Raw genomic sequence first — 20,373 nt, forward strand, 5'->3', positions numbered from 1 at the left:
GTAACATTTACTCACTTTGGTTCTTATTTTCTGCTTCTGTGAGTTGACCTTCCACTGAAACAGCACTAGAAATCACTGACTGCTCTCATACAGAATAAAACCATTTGGTGCCCAGGACTTATTTCACAGAAGTCTGGGATGCTGAGGTGGTGTTTGTCCTTTTCCTAAAGAAGGATTTTGGCCAGCTGAGGGAGTCTGTGTCCACTGGTGCTTCAGCCACGTGTTATTCTTGTTTATGCAATTGCTCTTTCTGATAATTCCTTGTTTTGTTTTACAGTCACCAGCTGTAGGTGAGGATTCAGAATGGGAGACAAGCCTATCTGGGAGCAGATTGGGTCCAGCTTCGTACAACATTACTACCAGCTTTTTGATGCAGACAGGACTCAGTTAGGAGCAATATATGTAAGTAGTAAAGATGCCCTGTCACATCTCATGTGGGATAGTGGGTTTTAACCTGACTTGGAATATCAGTCAGTGCAGCTGCACTTGCTGCACTTACAGTTTTTGCCTCCAGAAGATTCAGAGTGCTCTGTGTGATTACTGGTGGTGAGGAATGCTGCTGAGTGGCTGGGCTGTTTCAGCAAGGCACTCAGGTCTGACGAGTCTTCCAGCAGCATGTCCTGTTTTTCTGACCCTTGCTGAATGAGTCATATCAAGTTTCACCAAGTTCTGGAGGATTTAAGTTGTAGGAGCACTGTCTGATTTCCCCCCCACCTCAGCAGTCTGTACCAACACTGATAGCATTTGCTCTTTGGATTCTTGTGTTTGCTAGCTGTTGCCCTGTTTTGACAAAGGAGCTGTGAACAGAGAAGCCCATAAAGCAGGGAAAAACAAGTAGCCAATGTTTAATCACAGCTCTAAATATGAAGGCACTTGGCAGTTCCTGTCATGCCATTGCTAAAATGCTTCAAATCTTCAGAAGACTGGTAATAAGTACAGGGTAATTAATTCTGGAAACATGGCCATCCATACAATGAACTCATGTGCTTTTTTTCTGCCCTTGGGGCCTTTTTACCTTTCATCAGCATTCAGTGGAGGTACCTATGCAGGAGCAGGCTGTGTTATGCAGCTCACTGATGTAGTGTTTGGTGGAGTTCCATGAATATGAAGCTTTTTGCCTGTTGTTGTTGCACCTGCTGTAGTGTGCTCTGCATGCTCTCTCTCTCTCATACATGGGAGGAGCTTTTAGGCTGAAGCATCTCAATCGTTTTGTGCCACACAGGGCTGGCAATCTGTTAGAAAGCCTTTAGAGGCACATCCCACTTTGCTGGGTGTGAATAGGAAATGCAGGTTGGTACCTTAGTTGAATAAAGTGTGACGTTACAAGACATTTTTATCAGGTTTCATTTATTCTCTATGTGTGCTTGACTTGTGTCCATACTTTTAGACTTTCTCATGAAAGCTAACTTAAATCCAGAGCCAGGAACTTTTTTTGCTGATAGAATCATGGTGGTGAAACTTAATCTACTTGATTTTTCACCTGACAGTTCTAAACTATTTCAGTTGCTCTTTGTGGCTTCTTCCCATCTCCCTTTGAGGTAGTTTACAAATAGCTGGATTCTAAGAATAAATACCAAGTAAGCAAAGCCTCTTAATGAGATTTGTGAAGCACTACTTAAGCAGGCTGATGATCTTTGTTTTTCCTTTTCCCTCAGATTGATGCATCATGCCTTACGTGGGAAGGACAGCAGTTCCAGGGCAAAGCAGCTATCGTTGAAAAACTCTCTGTAAGTCTTTAATCCCTCTTGAATGTTTTGGGGAAACAATGCTGTAGACTGCTAATGAGCTGCCTCTTAAAAGTGTGATTTAGGTTCTAGAGTGAAGAACCTGGGTTTCCCTCAGTGCAGCATACCTTGGCTTTTCTGGTATGGGTAGTTACAGTTATGTTGCAGTGCTGTGAAGTCACTGTTTCTTCTTGCATCAAGTCAAAGGAAAGTATTTTGTAACTTACCAGACTGAAACTCTCCATCCATGTTTCTAGTTAAACTTGGAGAAGTTTTATCTTTTTGAGATATGCCTTTTCTATAAAAATGAGTCTGCTTATAAGCTGTGGGATCAGAAACTTTTTCTCTTGCAAGATATGTGGAGCATGTGCTTTATAGCTCTGATGTTCTGCTCAGGGCATGGTATGTCAAACAATGTGACAGTTTCAGGCTTGCACTTTGAGAAGAAAATCTTTGTTGTTTTTCCACGTGTGTTGTTACACAGCTCTTCCTCTTGTATTTTGGGATCAGTGCTTTCATCCAAGGTGTCTTTAACTGAGATGTAAAGGCTGAGATTTACTCTTAGCTTTGAGTTTTAGGTGCCTGCGTTGCTTTTGAGAAAGCCACGCACCTCAGAAATAGTACAGCTTGCAACTCACTTCTAGATGAGGAGTGAGGAGATAACCATGTTCTAGAGTTGCTTGTTTACTCAGTGTTCCTTAGGCAGCCAATTAGACACCCAACCAGCTAAAATTTGCCTGGCTCTAGCATCTCAGGCTGCTGCATTGGATCTGGTCCAGTGCAGATCAGCCTCTTTCCCATCTGAGTGTTCTATCATCTTTTCATCTTACCTTTTTGTGGTGGGAGTTGGACTCTGTGCGTTCACGTGCTGGCTGCACAGTCTTGCTTGGTGAATGGAGGCATATTTCTTTTCCCCAAGGAAGTATTTTGATTACATCCATCTGCTTAAATTCCTTTAAGGAAGAAATGCAGTAAGATAATTCTGTGCCCTCCCCTACCATGGCTTGTTTTGGGACTGCAGCATCTTACCCTGACTCTTGCTCTGTAGCTGTCAGCACTGAGCTATGTGGGTTTTGTTTGCTCTTTTAACCTAATTTGTACACCTGCTCTCTTTGTGCTTCTGGAGTGTCTGAGCATTGTTGGGCATGTTGCTGAAGATTTGGCACTGGAGTTCTTTTGCAATTCTGTGATCCTGTGTTCTTTGGGCCCTAAACACAAAGAGGCAGGTTTTTCTCTTAACAGCAAGATCTCTGCTGTATTATAGCAAAGCTACAGCACCTTTAAGCCTGCTCTGTCAGATGATGCTGATACAGTTGGGCAAGGTCACAAAGACACTGCTTTGCAAGCACTTGCACCCTTGTTAAAGAGTAGGAGCTGACACACATGCCTTCTGTCTTAACTGGTGCTGGGTGAAAGAATCATCTCAGAGTGCCTGTTTGCTTTGAGCATTTGGGGTAATCCTGTAGTTCCAGGAGCTTCGTGGAGCAGGGAAAAAGCTGGAGCATTTGCAGACCAGCTTTAGTGTTTGGTGAGATCTCTTCATGTCTCTTGAAGAATCCTGCTAGAGTTTGGTTTTCCTGCATTAACCAAGCCTATCCAAAATCTCTGCCAGTAAGGCCTAATTTAGCTTATTGCATGTAGTAGGCTTCTCAGGCTGTGCATCTCATAAAGTAGGAGTAGTGCTTGCAATTGTGGTAGGAAATAGAGGTCCATCAGAGGAAATCAAGGGTGGATGCTGTGTAGCAGGTAGCTTCTCCTGCTTCCTGCTTAGTCTGCAACCAGAGCTGAGTTTAAAGTACCCCCAAAAAACTTTGTTCTTGCAGAATTTCTCATGACTTAGAAGGAGAATTTCTGCAGTTCTAATAATGAAAGGTCCAGAGTCTTTCTCAGAGGACTCTAAAAGCTTTGCTTGTGGCTTTTCATTCATCAGCCACTTTATCTGCACGTAAAGAAATGCTTCTCTCTGGTACAGGTGGGTATCTGTATGCAACCATCTTTTGAGGTAGTTTCCCTTAATCTTAAATATTGGTGATTTTGGCTGACCTTACTCAGTCCAGTCACTGTATTCAAGGAGGAATAGCTTGTTTGGCTGCCCAACCATTAGAGCCCTTTTTCTCTGACAAGGGTCAGTCAGCTGTCTTTGAACAGGCACCACTGTGCCCGACAGGACTGTTGCAGCACCTGCTTAACACGTAGCTGTTGTGCTGAGGCCAGACTGAGTTTTGTAATACTTTCATTTGTCGAAGGATGGGTGTGTGATGTCCCAGCCTATGCTTGTGCAGGCTGGGCATGCACATTACACATTCAAGTTCAGGATGGTGACCTTGGAAAACGTTCTGCAAAGCAGCAGACTCATTTTTCCAATTCATGGTAGTTTGACATCATTAACCCAGCCAAGAGGAAATACTGGAGGCTTTATTCAGGGCTTTTCTTGAATAGTGTCTCTCTGCAATTGGAGGGCTGCTCTGTATGCTTATTTTGTTCCCCTTGAAGTAAGTTCCCTCCTCGTCCTTCCTCAGTTGTGTTCTCTCTTAGCCAAGGATTTAGTTTCCTGGTATGCTTCCTAAAACCTTATATTTGTAGGGCCAAGTTGGTAGTTCATGTTATTGCTGGTAGCACTCCTGTCTTCTCATTTCTGCCTCCTAGGAAGTCTTTCATGCTCTTTGTGCTCGAGGGTAATGCAGAACTTATCAAAGGGCACATTTGGGTCTGTCTTAAGCCTCTTAAAAATCAGAAGGATTGAGTGAAGTTGGTACATCCTACTTGTTTGAGTGACTGCATGCTGCTTTCCTGCGTTAAGTTTAGGTATCAGCCACGTTCTTGCCTAGAGCTCCATCAGAACTCTTAGAAAGCCAAACTGTTTGCAAGTTTGCTAGTTGGAGTCATGGGTGGTTAGCATGTGAATGTGGTCAAACTGAAAAAAAAAGGGGATCACTCCTCACTGGCTGGTGTTTCTCAGTGTATGTACCTTGCCACTTCTAACTCCACCTTTTTTTCTTCTCAATGTATGTGCTTTTGCTGTCCTGTCTGGCTCATGGCAAAGATGTTGCCAGTTGCTGTTCTGATTCTCTTCAGTTGCTAACATCAAGGGAAAAAAAAAAATCAAACAGAAAAGGTAGAGATGAGAAATTCAGGTCTTGAATGCAAGTTCTTGGTCAGTCTCTGTTCCTATTAATAACCACTTTGAGGAAAAGCATGTTTGGATTTATATGGTAAGCCCTGTGTGTTAGATCATATGCTCTTTTATTATTATGCAGAGCAGAGCTTTCTGCTTTCCTCATGTGAACTTCCAGCTTTCAGATGAAGTAAAGCTCTTGAGGCCGTGCAATTAGACAAGAAAAAGATACTAATTAATGACTGTAGTGGCATACCTACTTTTAAAGCACCATGACATGAAGTAACTGTTATGATCCACCCAGCTGAGTAGTGTTGAGTTGCAAAAGCTCTCTGTACAGTACTGCTAAAATCTAATACTTCATAATGTTGGATTTGTGTCTTGTGAGTTCAGTAATGCAATGACTGTTTGTTTTTCCCTTTTCATTACAGAGCCTTCCTTTCCAAAAAATACAACACAGCATCACAGCACAAGACCACCAGCCTACACCTGACAGCTGTATACTCAGTATGGTAGTGGGACAGCTTAAGGTAAACACTTTCCATTCAGCAGTAACAAATGCTTATATCTTGGGTTTTTTGCGGGATACTAAATCATCCAAGTTCTGAAAACAAATACTCTCTCCAATGGGGAAGGAATTCTGGTAAGGTTGCACTGGGATGTCATTCTGCTGTTCAAGTTTATCAAGAAAGTACTTCAGATAGCCTGCAGTAGGTTAAATCACCTGTAATTTGGCAGTCGTTGGCTCACATCCAGCAAGATGCTGAGGTTCTACTACATTATGCACACAGGTATCACAGGGGCTCAAGAAGCATCAATTATTCTGCTGTAAGATTTTAGTTGCACTCAGAAGCATCGCTATGCTGTTCCTGGACAACAAAAGCATCTCTAATAGAATATTCTATAACACTTTTAGCTGTGGTAGTATACACCTTTTATTATTTGACAACTCTTCAGTAAGACCACACGTTTTTGCTCTCTTAAAGTACAAATCTGTAATCCTGGTGTTAACCTTGGTAGGCAGAAGCAGTGGGAATGTTCCCTCAGAGTTCACACACTTCTTGCTGAAAGAATTTCTTGTGAAGAAAAGCCAGAATAGTTTTCAGCTGTAGTATGGTTACCCTGCTGTTTAAGTTGCAGTACTGAGCTGCATGAGCTTGCTCAATCTCATCTTCTTTTGAAGAAATGTCTGCAGCCCTGGTGTGTTATGATGCAAGTTAATGATACTACTTAATGAAAGAGGTTGTCTTAGAATCTGCAAAAATACCTTGTATTTAAGAACTTGCACTCAGTGGGCAATGTTTTATTTTAAAAGTGTGAAATCACCATAGTTATAATTATCAGAACAAGATTTGCTGGAGGTTGGTCCAGCCAAGCTGTCAAATCAGGACTCCAAAGCCATGCAACCTTTAGAGTTGCTTTGGGCCCTGTTTCTCTTAAAATAGCTATTTAGGCTTCCTTGTCCTTTTAACTTTAAATGGCACTTCTGTTAACCTTCAGACTTCAAGAGAGTGTACTGTTAAGCAAACCTAGGACTGAAAGCTTAAATCTGTTTGCCTAGCAAACATTTTTTTGGGCATCCACTTCTAAGCCTAACACAGATGGCTTTGGCTCTCCTTAAAGGTGCTCTTGCTTCCTAGCTGTGAGTTTCCAGCTTTCTTGTTGCTCCCCCCTGCTTGCCCATACTCGATTGAGGAAAGAACCGTGCGTGCTCCCAGAAAGCACTGCATTGCAGGGCAGCTGTGAGGTGAGACATGCTGAGCTCACCTGATGTCTGATGCCTGGGTGTGCACAAAACTCAGTGATGTAACCAAGGCTCCTTTTAGGTCAGTGTCTTGGGCCACTCACAGCTGCCTCTGGTTGTGCACTGTCATGTTTTCAAGCTTACTGTGTAATCACCAAGTGGATCAGAGCTGATACAAAAATGTGTGGTTTAATGCTCAGAGATGCTGTTCCTCACTGAGGGAAGTGTTCAGCAAGACCACTGTGATCCTCAACTACAGATGGGCAAATACTCAGCAAGTCTCTCACGTGATGCATATAGTAACCACTCTTGTCAGTACATGAAGCTGTTTGTCATACTTAGCAAATGCTTTTTCTTGTGCATGCATGCTAGCAATCGCTTTAGTACACCTTAGTGCTGTTGTAGATAAGGTGGCTGAGCAGCAGGGCTCGGTAAGTAACTTAGAGCTGGTGAGTAACTCAACCCATCTGTAGTTTGTATTGAACAGGGAATGCTGTAGACAAAAACACAGAGCTGCACACTTACCTTTACTAAAAAGTTACCTTAATGGTGTGGCTGTTCTGCACAAGAGAAAAGACATTAAGGACGGTTAGTACCTGCATTTGAAGGGGAAAAAAAACATCTCTTCAGTTTTCCTGTTCACACAACTCAACCAAATCCTTGAAAGCTCAGTGCATATACTTTTGAATTCTCTGTTTGCAAAACCTGCGTTGTTTTATGTAGTGAAGGATCTTGCAGGAAAGTAACTGGGCTGAAGGACCTGCAGCATGCTTTTTCTGAGTGGTCCTTCTTGGTGTGATGCTTCGGTGGGTTTTCAGAGGCCACAGCTGATTGAATGGCTAATCTGAGAAGTTCAGTGAAGACTCACTGCAAGGGAGCTGGGCATGTCAGCTTAAGCCATTGTATTTTCATCTTGTTTGGTTTTAGGGGGAAAAACTTCAAAATGAATGAAAAGTAAAACCTTGTTTTTCCTTCATACATTGTGGAGTGAGCTGCTACCAAATTGTTATAAAGCCTTGGCTCTCCTAGCAAGAATGGTTCTGAAGAATTCATCAGGCCAAAGTCCACTTGTCAAACTCTACTTCCTTTACCACAGCATTATGCCTTGGGAAAACGTGCATTATTATGCTTTAAATCTCTTGGAGTGGGGTTTAAATCACTTTGGAGTGGGGTTTAACTGTGGTCAGTTGTAACCACAACTGCACTGTGTCAAAGTCAGGCTTGAGTCTGCCTCTGTGCTGCTCCAGTCTGCAGCCTTGCATGCTGATATTGGTATGACCTGTAAACATAGAATATCTTCTGGAGCAGTGTGAACTGAAGGGGAGTGGACACAACAGCTTCTAGGAGAAGACATTAGAGTGTGACAGAGTGCATCTGAGTGGGGTGAATGATGCCTGTAGTGAGGGTCAGACTCTGGCAGAAAAAACACAGAGCTTTTATCAGAAAGTATATTATCAAGTGAGCGTGCAAGATTCTCTCTAGTTGATGCTGAGATGGGCAGTAATGTTTTCAAACCTGTGGATGGGTAATAAATGTGTCTCCACCTATTTCAGTTCTGCTCTCCTAGCTTTTTATTGCTGTTCATTATGCGTGCTTGCTTGCTTTAACTATTAAGATTGAGCATCAGTTTAAGCCTTCAGGAGTAAGTTTCTTTTGTTGTGATGCTAGTTCTGTGTTCCTCCAGCATGTTACCCAGTATTTCCAGTGTGCTTCACCTAGTAATATATTTCTCCTGTCACGCTTAGGCAGATGATGACCAGGTTCTAGGCTTCCAACAAACGTTTTTGTTGAAAAATATTCAAGGTGCCTGGGTGTGCACCAATGAAGTCTTCAGGCTAGCCCTCCACAACGTGTAACCTCTGCCTTACCTCTGCTCCCTGCAGTCCTCACTGTCCTGGTTGAGTAAGGAGTGCCTTCTTCTGGCTCTCTGTCAGCTGAGCTCGTGGTGGCTGAGAAGCATGGCTGTGGCTTGCACATTCTCAGAGCAGTGTGGAAAATCTGCAGCTCTGAGTGTGAATTTTGAAGTGTTACGGAATTAATGTGAATAACTAACTATTATGCAGTGCCCCTTTTTCTCGAAAGGGAAGGGAAATTGGTAACCCAAATCACTGGATGGTTTTGCAGTGCATGTTGGCTACTTCAAAGCATTGCTTAAAGCCTGTTAAATGAGGCCTAACATCTGAAAAAAATCTGTTCTCTAGTTCCTAGTCTCTCCCTCAAAACAAAGGTAGCTGCAAGTATGCACTTCATTTAATACTTTCTGTGGGGTGCTGATGAAAGGAGACTAAAATTCTTTCTTTCCAGATGAGATTTTTTTTTGTTGTTTTTTGTTTTTTGTTTTTTTTTTTTTTTTTTTGGACTAGTGAAAATATTCTTTGGCAGCTGCGCTTGAATGACAAGGTAGTGTAGCATCTAACACTGTGATGTGACTCAGGATTTCCTGCAGTTTGCAAGCCTCAAGATCAGCAGGGATGTAGGAACTACTGGAAGAGGTCGAAAAGCTGCCAAGATCAACAGAGAGTTTGAGCCTGGAGAGGAGGTGACTGAGGGCTGTGTACCTGCCATGTAGATGTAAAGTAGTGTGGTACTTCTGCTAATGACTGGAAGTTCAGTATCTCCACTGACCTGAAGCAGACTCTTGGTGGTGCCAGGCAATGTAACAAAGGACAGTGATTGCAAACCACAGCTTGGGAGGTTCAGACTTGACACAAGGGGCAACATACCAGAAGGATTAGAACCCCGAGAAATGTTGCCTGGACACATTGTGAAATGCTCATGCATGGAGGGCGCTGCTGGACGAAGCTGGGTCTGGTGCAGCGCTGCTGGTAGTCCTGCTCAAGTCTGAGGCTGCACTGGAAATCAGAGGATCCTTCCAGTCTGATTCTCTGACATAGTCAAGGATGTCATGAAAGTGTTGAAGCTATAGGGAATAAAATAAAAGGAAAAACAAAACCCACGTATTTAAAGTGTGTGCTCACATCTGAAATGCAAATTTTGAGTTGGACACGGATGAATTTGGAGGGGAAAGTAAGGATAAAATGTTTCAGTGAGGTTACTTGAGCTGTGATTCAGATCTCACATAAATTGGGCCTGGATTAGTGTGTGCCTTGTGGAGCATCTCAAGTATCTTGGCTGTGGGTCTTGGCTATTAACAGCACGTATTCAGAATTTTAAGAACAGACTGACTATAAATCATTTCATTTAATCTAGATGTAGTTGAAGGTTTTCCTTGTTCTTAGAGAATATTGCTCCCCTAGTCTATGAAGACATGACATTAAATGAATAAAGAAAACAACAGTATGTGACCTTATTGTGGGAATTAGCAATGTGCAGAAGAGCAGCTGTTTAAGGAAGAACTCTTTATCTTTTTTCACATGTCCAGTCCTGAATTACATAGCATATGTAGAAGAATATGAAGAAGAACTTCCCCTCAAGCCAAAGTGCTGCCAGCTGGGGTGTAGCTGTGCTTACCACATGTGGAGAAAACCTGCTGTACACCAGGCTGTTAGTGATCTGTTTTTGTAGAGGTACACTCATGTCAGTAATGAATAAGCTCAGATTTGGTGAGCACTACGTCAGCATCTTCTGGTAGGTGCCTTGGTGACTTCAGAGGAGACCAGAGGGCAACTGCGAGTATGCAAAATGCTTACTAATAGCTGTAATTAATACTTGGTCAAGCTGGTAAGATTCTGCCTGGTGGTTTAAATGAAGCCATTAGAGGGGAGCTGAAATGAACCTGAACTCGATTCTGGCTTGGTCAAAAAAGGCTACGTTAATAAAGTGCTATCAAATACAAGGTTGCATTTCAAACTTTGAAGTGCTCCACTTTCTTAAAGATTCCAGTGTGTGCAGTGTAAAATGAGTAGCAAGACCTTACTGGGATTTAAGCATCATGTCTGGTACCTGGGAAAAGCCAGAGATGACATTGCACTCCCAGACTTCAGCACACGGGGCGCCTCCTCTGGATGGACATGCAAGCATCTTTCTAGATAGACATAATGATGGTAATTCCCCTGAAATAATTGCTGTGACTGCTGTCATATGTGCTAATGAACAAGATGGACAGCCAGTCTAATTCAGCACAATTGCTGTGTTTGCTTTGTGTTAATTACTGTGGAGCCTCTGCCCAGTGTGAAAGAAGGCTTATGTCAGCACGACAGAAAGCTGCTCAGTTCATCCTGCTGTTGAACTGTGGCTTTATTAGCACTTGTCTTGATGATTTTTCTTTCATTATTTCAGCTTGGACTCACTGATACTTCTGCTGCCTGTAGGGCACCAGATTCCTCACTCACTCTGTGATTTTTTTGGTAGTAGTTTATCTTCCCCATTCTCCCACTTGATCACTTTTTTTCTTTTCTTTTTTTTTTTTTTTCTTTGCAAGCTAGGCTCATTCTCAGTTTACTTTCTTCAGTAGCAAGCTTGGTAGCTTACCCTTCCCTGGCCTTCCCTTATTCTACCTTTTCTCTTTTTTTTAATGTAAGAAATGCATGCAGGATTTGGTATGTGGGTGCTCTGTGTGCTTGTGTTTGCATAATTATGGGCTTTGGTCTCTGTTCCTTTCCTAATAACTGCTGATACTTTTGTCGTGGTAGCTGGTGAGCTCTGAGCTGCTGTTTCCAAGCAGTTACAGGATCGTAGCATATTCTGAGCTGGAAGAGACACTGAAGGATCAAATGTGACTCCTGGCTCAACATAGGATCACCTGAAAACCAATTTCGGTGTCACTTTCTGAGGCATAGCAGCTAATCTAGCACCCTTTTTGGTTTTGTTCCCTGGATGTACTTGAAAATACATCCCACATGGATATATTTCCTGACACTGCATATCACGTACCATTTTTTTGCTAGTTGTTGCTATGAAATCCCTGCAGTTGGTTTTAGATTCGAATTTTCTTACTGTGCTTCAGTCCCACACTGCTATCCTATCCACACTGATGCTATGAGTGCTGTGGCAGGCTTCCTGCTCTGTGATGTGGTTGCTGTTCTTAGCAAGCTGCTCCTCAGAGTTGTCTTTATTCCTCAGACAGTTTTTCATCTACATACGTTTTACATTTTTGAAAAGATGTTTATAGATACCAGTTCTCTTTCTTTAATCTTTTCATTTGCTTTTCTTGCTAGACAGCTAGACCACTGAGAGTCAACATTCAGCATTTTGACAGTTTGTTTCATGTGCTCCTCTGGCTGTTGCTTTTCCAATATTTCTTTTCATGCTTTTTCCCCCTTCTCATTCTGAAAGCTTAAAATCCTCCAAAAAGGCTGACTTGAATACAGCATGGTCAGTGTAAGGGAATTGTTTTGTTACTAGATCCTGTGGATTGTTCAGACTAAATCCTGTAGTGATTTCCACTTCATACTGAGGCTGTATAGTGTCTCTGAGACTGGTAAGCATTCGATTGGAGAACTAGCCTCCCTATAGTCCTATTCAATTCAGTACTGTTGATACTCCTACTTCTGTAGTCCCTCATTCCTGTAAGCACAGAGCTGAATTGGCAAAGACAGAAGGTAAGGCACCACTGGAAAGATTCTCTGTGCTTTTCAACACCTCCTTGCAGCTACAGCTACCATTTCAGAGTTGGTCCTGGAAATGGCAGCAGGAAGCATTATTGCTGGGCAGCTGTACCTGCTCTGGGAAACGTTTCAAAAGCTGAGATTGTTACACAGAGAATTCAGGCAGCACTGTTGCTGTTGGCTTCTAGAGAAAATCTCTTCTGAGGTCCAATCCAAACTACAGCAGTTACAACCTAATTTGAAAACGTGTCTTCTTACACTTGGTTCCTTGGGCAAGGCCCAAAGAAAGTCTGTGGTTCCACATGGAGAGGCAGGCATGCTTCCACTGGTGTTGTGAAGTTTCTGGAATGAGGTGTCTGTAATTATTCCAGAAAACTCTAAAGCATCACAGGATTTCCGTCGTTGGGCCCTAGGTTTGTGTTTGCAAAGCAACTTGGAAAGGGACCCCTGGTTGTGTGAGTGTCTCGAGGTATTAGTTACCTTACAGCATGCGGTGTCACTGTTAGCACTAGCTTTTTATGTTTTCTTACTGTGTGTTGGAATGCATTTCTCAAGACAGAGCTTTTGAACACTTTCCCTTTCTTTCCGCAGGCTGATGAAGATCCTATCATGGGATTCCACCAGATATTTCTATTAAAGAACATCAACGATGCCTGGGTTTGCACCAATGACATGTTCAGGCTAGCATTGCACAACTTTGGCTGAGCTGGCGACCCCGAGGCACCTGTTCTTTTTTTTTTTTTCCTCCTCTCCTCTTACTGATACTATTCACACTCACAGAACATTCCAAATATCATACACAAACCTGCAGCACTGCAGAGCGTGAGCAAGCAAGAGCTGTGACCTGCCCTTCTGCTGAGTTTACATTGTCACTAGATGAGTTCCTTGTGCATGATGTTTGGAAGTTAGTTAGCTGCATTTGACAAGAGAAATTTGTGTTGTACCAGCATGCCTCGGAAAGAATTTAAAATGCAAAAGGTTGTTGTTTATGTACTGACAAGATGCTCTATAACCCAAAGAATTGAAAGAACAGCAGCCTGTACAGCCCAGATACCGATTTGTTCAGACGTTTCAATGCTACATTACACAATAAAAACATACGATTTTTTCTTAACAGTTTAAATAGCTTTAATGAGTTGGATATGAGTTTAGTTTGGGTGCTTGTCTGCCTGGGGGGGAAATGTTTGTGAACCTGGAACTTGAACTGAAAGAGTGCTTGATGGTTTTCCCAGCAAAGCCTAGTAAAACAGCATCTTCCTTCTTGGCAGCCCTTAGAAGCTTCCAGCTCAACTTTTAACACTGCTTGATAAGTTAGATCTCAGCCAGATTATTTTCCACTGCAAAACCTTGAAATAATTTGCAAGGCTGACAGCTGTGTAGCATGAAGTTAATCTTTGTGCTGCCTCTTGTGTTAACTCTCAAAGCTAAAGAAGCTGGCTGTGTTTTCTTCACATGGGATGATACCCACCTCCACCTCAGAGGTTCCTGGAAAAAAGGGATGCCATTCAGAGGGATCTCAGCAGCCTTGAAAAGTGGGCCTGGGTGAACCTAATGAGGTTCAACACAGCAAAGTGCAAGGTTCTGCACTTGGGCCAGAGGAATCCCAGGCATCCATGCAGACTGGAAGGAGCTCCTTGAGAGCAGCCCTGGGGAGAAGGACCTGGGGATCCTGATGAATGAAAAGCTTAACATGAGCCAGCAGAAAGCAAATGGAATCCTGGGCTCCATCAGAAGAGGGGTGGCCAGCAGGGACAGGGAGGCAATTGTCCCTCTCTACTCTGCCCTGGTGAGGCCCCATCTGCAGCACTGTGTGCAGGTCTGGAGCCTCCAGTGCAAGAAAGACGGGGAGCTGTTGGAGAGAATCCAGAGGAGGGCAAAAAGATGATCAGGGGGCTGGAGCACCTCCTGTACAAAGACAGGCTGAGGGAGCTGGGCTTGTTCAGCCTGGAGAAGAGAAGGGTGGTGGGAAAATTAGGGGTGATCTAATTGCAGCCTTTCGGTACCTAAAGGGAGCCTATAAAGAGGAGGGGAATCAACTCTTTGGAAGGGTAGATAACAGCAGGACAAGGGGAAATGGTTTGAAGTTGAGGGAGGGAAGGTTGAGGTTGGATGTCAGGGGGAAGTTGTGTACTATGAGAGTGGTGAGGTGCTGGAACAGCTGCCCAGAGAGGCTGTGATGCCCCGTCCATCCCTGGAGGTGTTCAAAGCCAGGTTGGATGGGGCCCTGGGCAGCCTGGGCTGCTGTGAAATGTGGAGGTTGGTGGCCCTGCATGTGGCAGGGGGTTGGAGCTTCGTGATCCTCGAGGTCCCTTCCAACCCTGGCCATTCTGTGACTCAGGTCCACCCCATAGTGCCCTTCAGTTTGTACCCGGCTCTGAAGACCTGGCTGGATGCACTGCATTTCAGTTCTAATGTTCCATACACAACCAGAGCTGGCTGATAGTATTACAGCGTGGTTGGCTGTCGTGTCTCTGTCCCCCTGGAGGTGGCGGCATTTCCCTCCTGGAGGAATTGAATAAATTGATCCTTCCAGCATCCGAGACGGCACACGTGAGCAGAATCACAGCTCCTTTACCTGCAGACCTCGCTAAGCCATCCGACCAACATTTCCGAGGGCTTCATTAAGGCTGGAAAACACCTCTCAGATCCCCACCCCCACCGTGCCCACGTCCTTCAGTGCCGCATCCCGACGGCTCTGGGACACCTCCATGGATGGGGACTGCCCACCTCCATGGCCTCACCGCTCTGCGGGAGAAGCAATCGCTCCTAACGCCCAACCTGAGCTCGGCGTAAGGGTGGAGCGGAGGATATCGCACAGACCCGGCCTCGGAGCGGTTCTGCCCTCACAGAAGCTGCCCGGCCGGGGCGGTGCCGATGTTTTTCGCCCCGCCCTCCTCGCGCCCGGAACCCGTTGAACCGGCGGATGTTTCCCTTCAGAGCGTCTCCAACAGCGGACCGGAGGCGGAAGCGTGGGCGGCGGGTCGGGACGGTGCGGCGGGGCGGGCGGGAAGCGGGCCGGGCCCTATGGCCTCCTCCAACAGCATCGACATCGAGGACGCCACGCAGCACCTGCGGGATATCCTCAAGCTGGACCGGCCGGGAGGTGAGAGGCGGCGCGGGGCCCGGCTGTGAGCTCGGCCCGGGCGGGGTGAGCGCGGCCCGAGGCCCCGCGGGTGGGGCTCCGCTCGGCCCGTGTTCTCGTAGCCCGGGGCTGGGTTGGGGGTACGGAGCTGAAGTAGGAGGTGCCGGGGCTGCGCCTCAGTGCTGTGCTGAGAGCTGGGCCCAAAGCTGCGAGAAAGACGGGGAGGCTCTGGAGCGTGTCCAGAAAAGGGAGCGGAACTGTGAGGGGTTTGAGCGCAGCCCTGTGGGAGCGGCTGAGGGAACGGCGGGGTGCAGTGTGGAGAAGGGGAGCTCGTAGAGCTGCAGCCCTGACAGGAGGATGTGGGGAGGGGTTCAGCCTCTGCTCCTGGGTAACAGCGAGAGGGGGAGTGACGGCCTCACGTTCGGGTCGGATGTTGGGATTAACTCATTTTGTGACACAGCTGCCCAGGGAGGTGGGGGAGTCCCCGTCCCTGGAGGCGTCCCAGAGTTGTGGGGATGTGGCACTGAGGGACGCGGACAGTGGGCACAGTGGGGCTGGGGATCTGAGAGCTCTTTTTCAACCTCGATGATCCTGTGACTGAGCTCCAGAGTGGCCACCACTCATGCTGCCTTTGCGCAGCCACAAGGCCCAGAGCTTGGTGTGGGGTGAGGTGGGACTGTGATAGAGCAAATCTACAGAAAGGCAGCTTCATAGAACAGCTGGCTTGGAGGGGACCTGAAAGCTTCCCGTAGCCCAGGTGTCCAAAACCCCATCCACGGCCCTGAGCACCACCAGCAATGGAGCACCCACAGCAGCAGCAGTACCAGGGTCTCACCTCTCTCTGAATAAATAACTTGTTCCTAACATCTAACCTACATCTTTCCTCTTTTAGTTTGAAACCATTCATTCTCCCTTGTCCTGCAACTATCAGACTACGTAAAAAAGTCACTTCTATCTTTTTTTATGAACTCCTTTTACGTGCAGGAAGGATGCATTGAAGTCTCCCCAGAGCCTTCTCCAGTATGAACAAGCACAGCTTCCTTTCCCCGTATTCATAGGAGAGATGCTGCAGCCCTATGAGAGTCTTCATGGTCTCTGCTCCTGCTCCAGCAGCTCCACATCCTTCTTGAGCTGTGCTGGGGGTCCCAGGCTTGGACACAGTAATTCACATGGGACCTCATGAGGGCAGAGCAAAGGCGAACAATCTCCCCGTCATCCAGTTTCATTATTAGCCGTAGAAAGCTTCTGATTGTTTGAAGTTTCTCTTGTTGCTGGAACACGTAGGTGATCCAAAATTGTATTTCTCATACTATAAAAAAATACATTTTTCCTTTCCAAAAGCTCTCTGCTCCAAAAGGAGAACTCAGTGTGGTGATGGGGAACTTGCTACTGCTTCCTTTACTTTCACTTTCTGGTTCTCTTTGAGTTTCACTTACACATTTTGATGTCATGTGGAGCGTAGCTGCTTTCCAAGGCTATTACCACAATGAAGTTTTGCCATGCTAGCTGCAGGCAGCTCTGAGCAGTCTCTTCTGACACACATTTCTCCCAGTTTTGGTGCTGACATTTGTTTTTGTTCACGTACCTGCTGAACACCGAGTCTCTTCCCTTTTCTTGTGCCTTCAGGGTTGTGCTGGCCTGGCTCCCGCTTAGGGCAGGGCAAAGGGCTAAGCACATTGCCCAGCTTCAGTGTCCCACTGTAGTGCCCATCAGCCTCAGCCTCTGGGGAGTGTTTCCTTCTTCCCTTTCTCCGGAGCTGATGTCACCACTCTGCTGTCCATAAACACTGAAGTGAGCCGTCCCTGTTGCTGCAAATAGAGCAGAACATGTATCATCTTTCTCTGTTGGCCTGGATGCTTCTCCGTAGTGATTACTTTCTTGCTTTTGGCTGCGAAAGATAAACTGCAGCTGATGGAAGCTTATTGCACCTGCCAATGTGCTGTAACAGTCTTCATCTGCAACAGGAAGCGCAGCATGGGTGTGCTGGCTTGTTACAGAGCTGTGTTCTGTGACCTCATGCTGCGTGGCTGTGCTGCTGCCCTATTCACAGGACAGGTAAACTGAGATGTGCCCAGGCATCTCAATGCTGGGATGCCCCGGAGTCTGCATGGGCTTGCTGTGTCCGTAGCATAGTTGTTGATTTATTGACCTTGTTCTTCATCAGCAGGCAAGTTTTAAATATTCTTCTAGCAAGTAATAGCTGCAGTTATGTCTGTAGGCATCAGTGCTCGTGCTGATGCATTAACGCCGTTCAGGCTGTTTGATAGTAGGAAGCTTGCCTTGCTTTCCAGGGAGCCACCTCCTGCCCCTGCTTTAGGTGTGTGATGTGTGGCAGCAGCAGTGGGGCTCAGCTGCCGTCTCACAGGAGCTTTGCAGCACTCGTTACCTGGCAACAGCACGTGGGATTTCAGTCTTTCAGCATGAATATTTCCAGGACAGGTGGCTTTGACTTCTGTGCAATTGCATGTAGGCACTGGTGGAGTGAGCTTGCTTTCCTGTGAGGATGGTCAGCTATTCAGGGGACATGGAGGCCGCCAGGCAACTTGCCTTTGGCCAAAGGTATGAAGGCAGGACACGTGCACCCCTGAAAGCAGAGGTGAAGCTCTGAATAAGTGGTTGCTTTGTCCTAAAATTGAGTGCTTTGAGCTTCCGTGTGCTGAGTAAACCAAGGGACAGCTGTGGGAATCCCATAGGCACAGCTGCGTGGTTTTGTAGCTCAGTTGCTTGAACAGCTCTGGCCTTTGAGGTCACATCTTAGAGAATGGTTTTGGAAGGCATTACTGCCAGCCAACCCCAAGTGCTGTATGTGCTGCTGTATGTACTTCTGGACTGCAGAGATCTCTGAAGAGTGAAAACGCACTGGATTTTGAAATAACATATCAAGAACCCTTTGGCATGGAATGTAAATACGAGATTCAGTAAATCTGAATTGTTGTCTTAGTCTTTCTGATCCAAGAACGTTACTTTCTTGAACCTCATAAACTCCTCATTCCCGTTTATTGGTCTCTGGTCTGCTGGGATTCCTCACGTAAGACAAGCACTGTGACTTCCACCTTCTATAGAAGTTCCTTAGGTGGGAGGTCTTCCTTTTCCCATCCAACTCAGTACATTCTACCTGATAGGTCAGTAGAATCTGACTGCAAACGCGTGGAGGGAGTGTATTTCACGCAGCACTATTTCTTTTAGATGGATCTTGTGCATGGTTGGTTGTGCTTCTTCCTAGGTTCAGTGAATGAGAACCAGAGACCGTCAAGTTCCTATAACGGAGACCTGAACGGGCTGCTGGTGCCCGATCCCCTGGTGGCTGCAGATGGACCTTCACTGGCCAAACCGGTGCACCGCAGCATTTCTCTGGGAGCTGTGCAGGAGAAGCAAGTCATGTAAGTGTTGAAGAAAGGCTGAGAGTGGGTAAGAAGCAGTTAAAAATTACTGGTGGTGGGCCTGGGTGAGAGTGCTGGGAGTCTGAGCAGTTTTACACTGAGCTCAACTGACAGCTGTGAGTCAGTGCTGCTGGTCAGGGCTCTGGGGTGCTGATGCACTGAGCCTGACTGCTGCCCTGTGCAGGAGCTGAAGAACATCAGCAGGGCTGTTTAGAGGGGAGAGCAAAACTGGTTGCATACTGACACTTCAGTCAGGATGGAGGTAAATTAGCAAGGCTGCAGGGAAAGCTAGCATCTACATTTGCATGTAGAACTCCAGCTGGACTCTTGCAGGGACCTGTGTTACCTGAGAGGTAACTTAAGCCAGTTTGCAGTAAAGACTGTGCATTTGTCAAAATCTTTTTCTCTCCCCATTATTTAAAATAGAAAAGCTGCTCCTTGAGCTAGATGTCTGCCCAGCTCTGCTGAGCTCTGCGTGTGCATTGGTGTATTTTGGACAGCATATGTGCTTTTACTGCTTACATGTAAACAAACGTGTGTAGAGCAGTGCAGATTTGCTCTTTGTCACAGGAGTAAATGCAAATCCAGAACTGTTATCATATGTCAGTCTAGTGTAGAGCTTGGCTTCGTGCAGTGACTCTTCCTAATGTCAGAATTCATGTAAATATCTTTTATTTGGGTTTTCTCTTTGTAGTTTTGAGGGAAGGTTTTATGAGACCCGTGAGCAGCATGCTCTGCTGATGCAGTTCAGCTGGTTGGCTTTGCTCTGTTTGCACCTTGTGTTGGACAGTAGTCAAGGCTGCTCTAACCAAATATGGGTCTGTGCTCAAGTCAAACAGGCTAATGGTCTGTGAGAAGCTGAACAAACCAAGCGTTTGGCTCTTCTCAAACTGACATACAGAGCAGGGAGACTTAAATGAAAGCAGTTTCTCTTCTCAGTCGTTCAGGTCAAACCTCTTAGATGCACAGATGCTCCTTCTGTGTTGCTGTTAACATTGTGAACAACAAATATGTGACCTCTGTGCTTTTCCTGTGGAGTCCAGTCTGATTTTTTTTTTGCCCTTTGCTTTTCTTAAAAGCTGCCTTTCCGGTGACGACAGCTCCACTTGCATAGTTATATCAGCAAAGGATGTGGAAATAGTGGCCAGCAGTGATTCCAGCATCACCAGTAAGGCCAGAGGGAGCAACAAGGTAAGGAGCATGAGGGAGCATGATTCTGTCTATTCTTTTCAGTCACATCAGCTCAGTGCTTTGATGCTTTAAACAGAAATGCCTGTCTTCTTTCCTGTGTTGTAGGAGTTTGTCAGGGAGCTTAGCAAGGGGAAAAGAACTGGAGCAGTATCTTGTGATTGATTGCTACTGTTAGTCTAGAGTCTGGCCAAGTTGCTCCTCGTTCTCAGGAGGGATTCCATAATCTAAGCTGGGCTTTCCTGGGAAAGTGCCCTTCTTCCCTGAACAGATTTATTTTGATGATTGTTTCTGTGCTGGAAGTTCTTTTCTACAGAGGGAGGGTTGCTCTTGGCAGCTCCCTAGCCCCAGTCTTGCAGAGGGCTCCATCCAGCAGGTCAGGGCTGCAGAAGAACCACTACACTGAGACACTGCTCAAATAAAACCAGAATTCTGTTTCTTGGAAAAAGCGAGTGCCAATGCAGCAAATAGTTGTTGTATTTCAAGAACTGGGAAGAAGCCAGATGTGGTGCCAATAGGGAGATAAAGGCCTCTTGGCTGTAGCTGAAGGGCATGCACTTGTTCTGCACTATGGCACATTTGGTGAGTCGCGTTCCTTCCTGCAGTGGAAGCAAATATTCATCAGCCTTCATG

General features: G+C 45.7%; 2 protein-coding genes across 2 annotated transcripts in view; both read left to right on the top strand.

Moving 5' to 3' along the window:
- Positions 1-303: 303 nt before the first annotated feature.
- Positions 304-12,795, top strand: NUTF2 (nuclear transport factor 2; the record flags this gene model as incomplete). Its single annotated transcript, XM_079541498.1, has 4 exons — positions 304-402; positions 1,656-1,727; positions 5,271-5,369; positions 12,682-12,795. The coding sequence occupies 4 exons, from the start codon at positions 304-306 to the stop codon at positions 12,793-12,795; spliced, it is 384 nt and encodes a 127-aa protein (XP_079397624.1).
- Positions 12,796-15,114: 2,319 nt separating this feature from the next.
- The window catches only part of EDC4 (enhancer of mRNA decapping 4), a gene marked incomplete at both ends in the record, with an annotated part of 30,201 nt that continues 24,942 nt past the window's right edge, over positions 15,115-20,373 (top strand). The window contains 3 exons of the mRNA XM_079541583.1: positions 15,115-15,193; positions 18,396-18,552; positions 19,632-19,743. Coding sequence (XP_079397709.1) covers positions 15,115-15,193; positions 18,396-18,552; positions 19,632-19,743 — 348 coding nt within the window. The remainder of the gene's footprint in view (positions 15,194-18,395; positions 18,553-19,631; positions 19,744-20,373) is intronic.

The sequence above is a fragment of the Tetrao urogallus genome (genome assembly GCF_951394365.1).
Source record: "Tetrao urogallus genome assembly, chromosome: 12".
In the NCBI taxonomy this organism is placed as follows: domain Eukaryota; kingdom Metazoa; phylum Chordata; class Aves; order Galliformes; family Phasianidae; genus Tetrao; species Tetrao urogallus.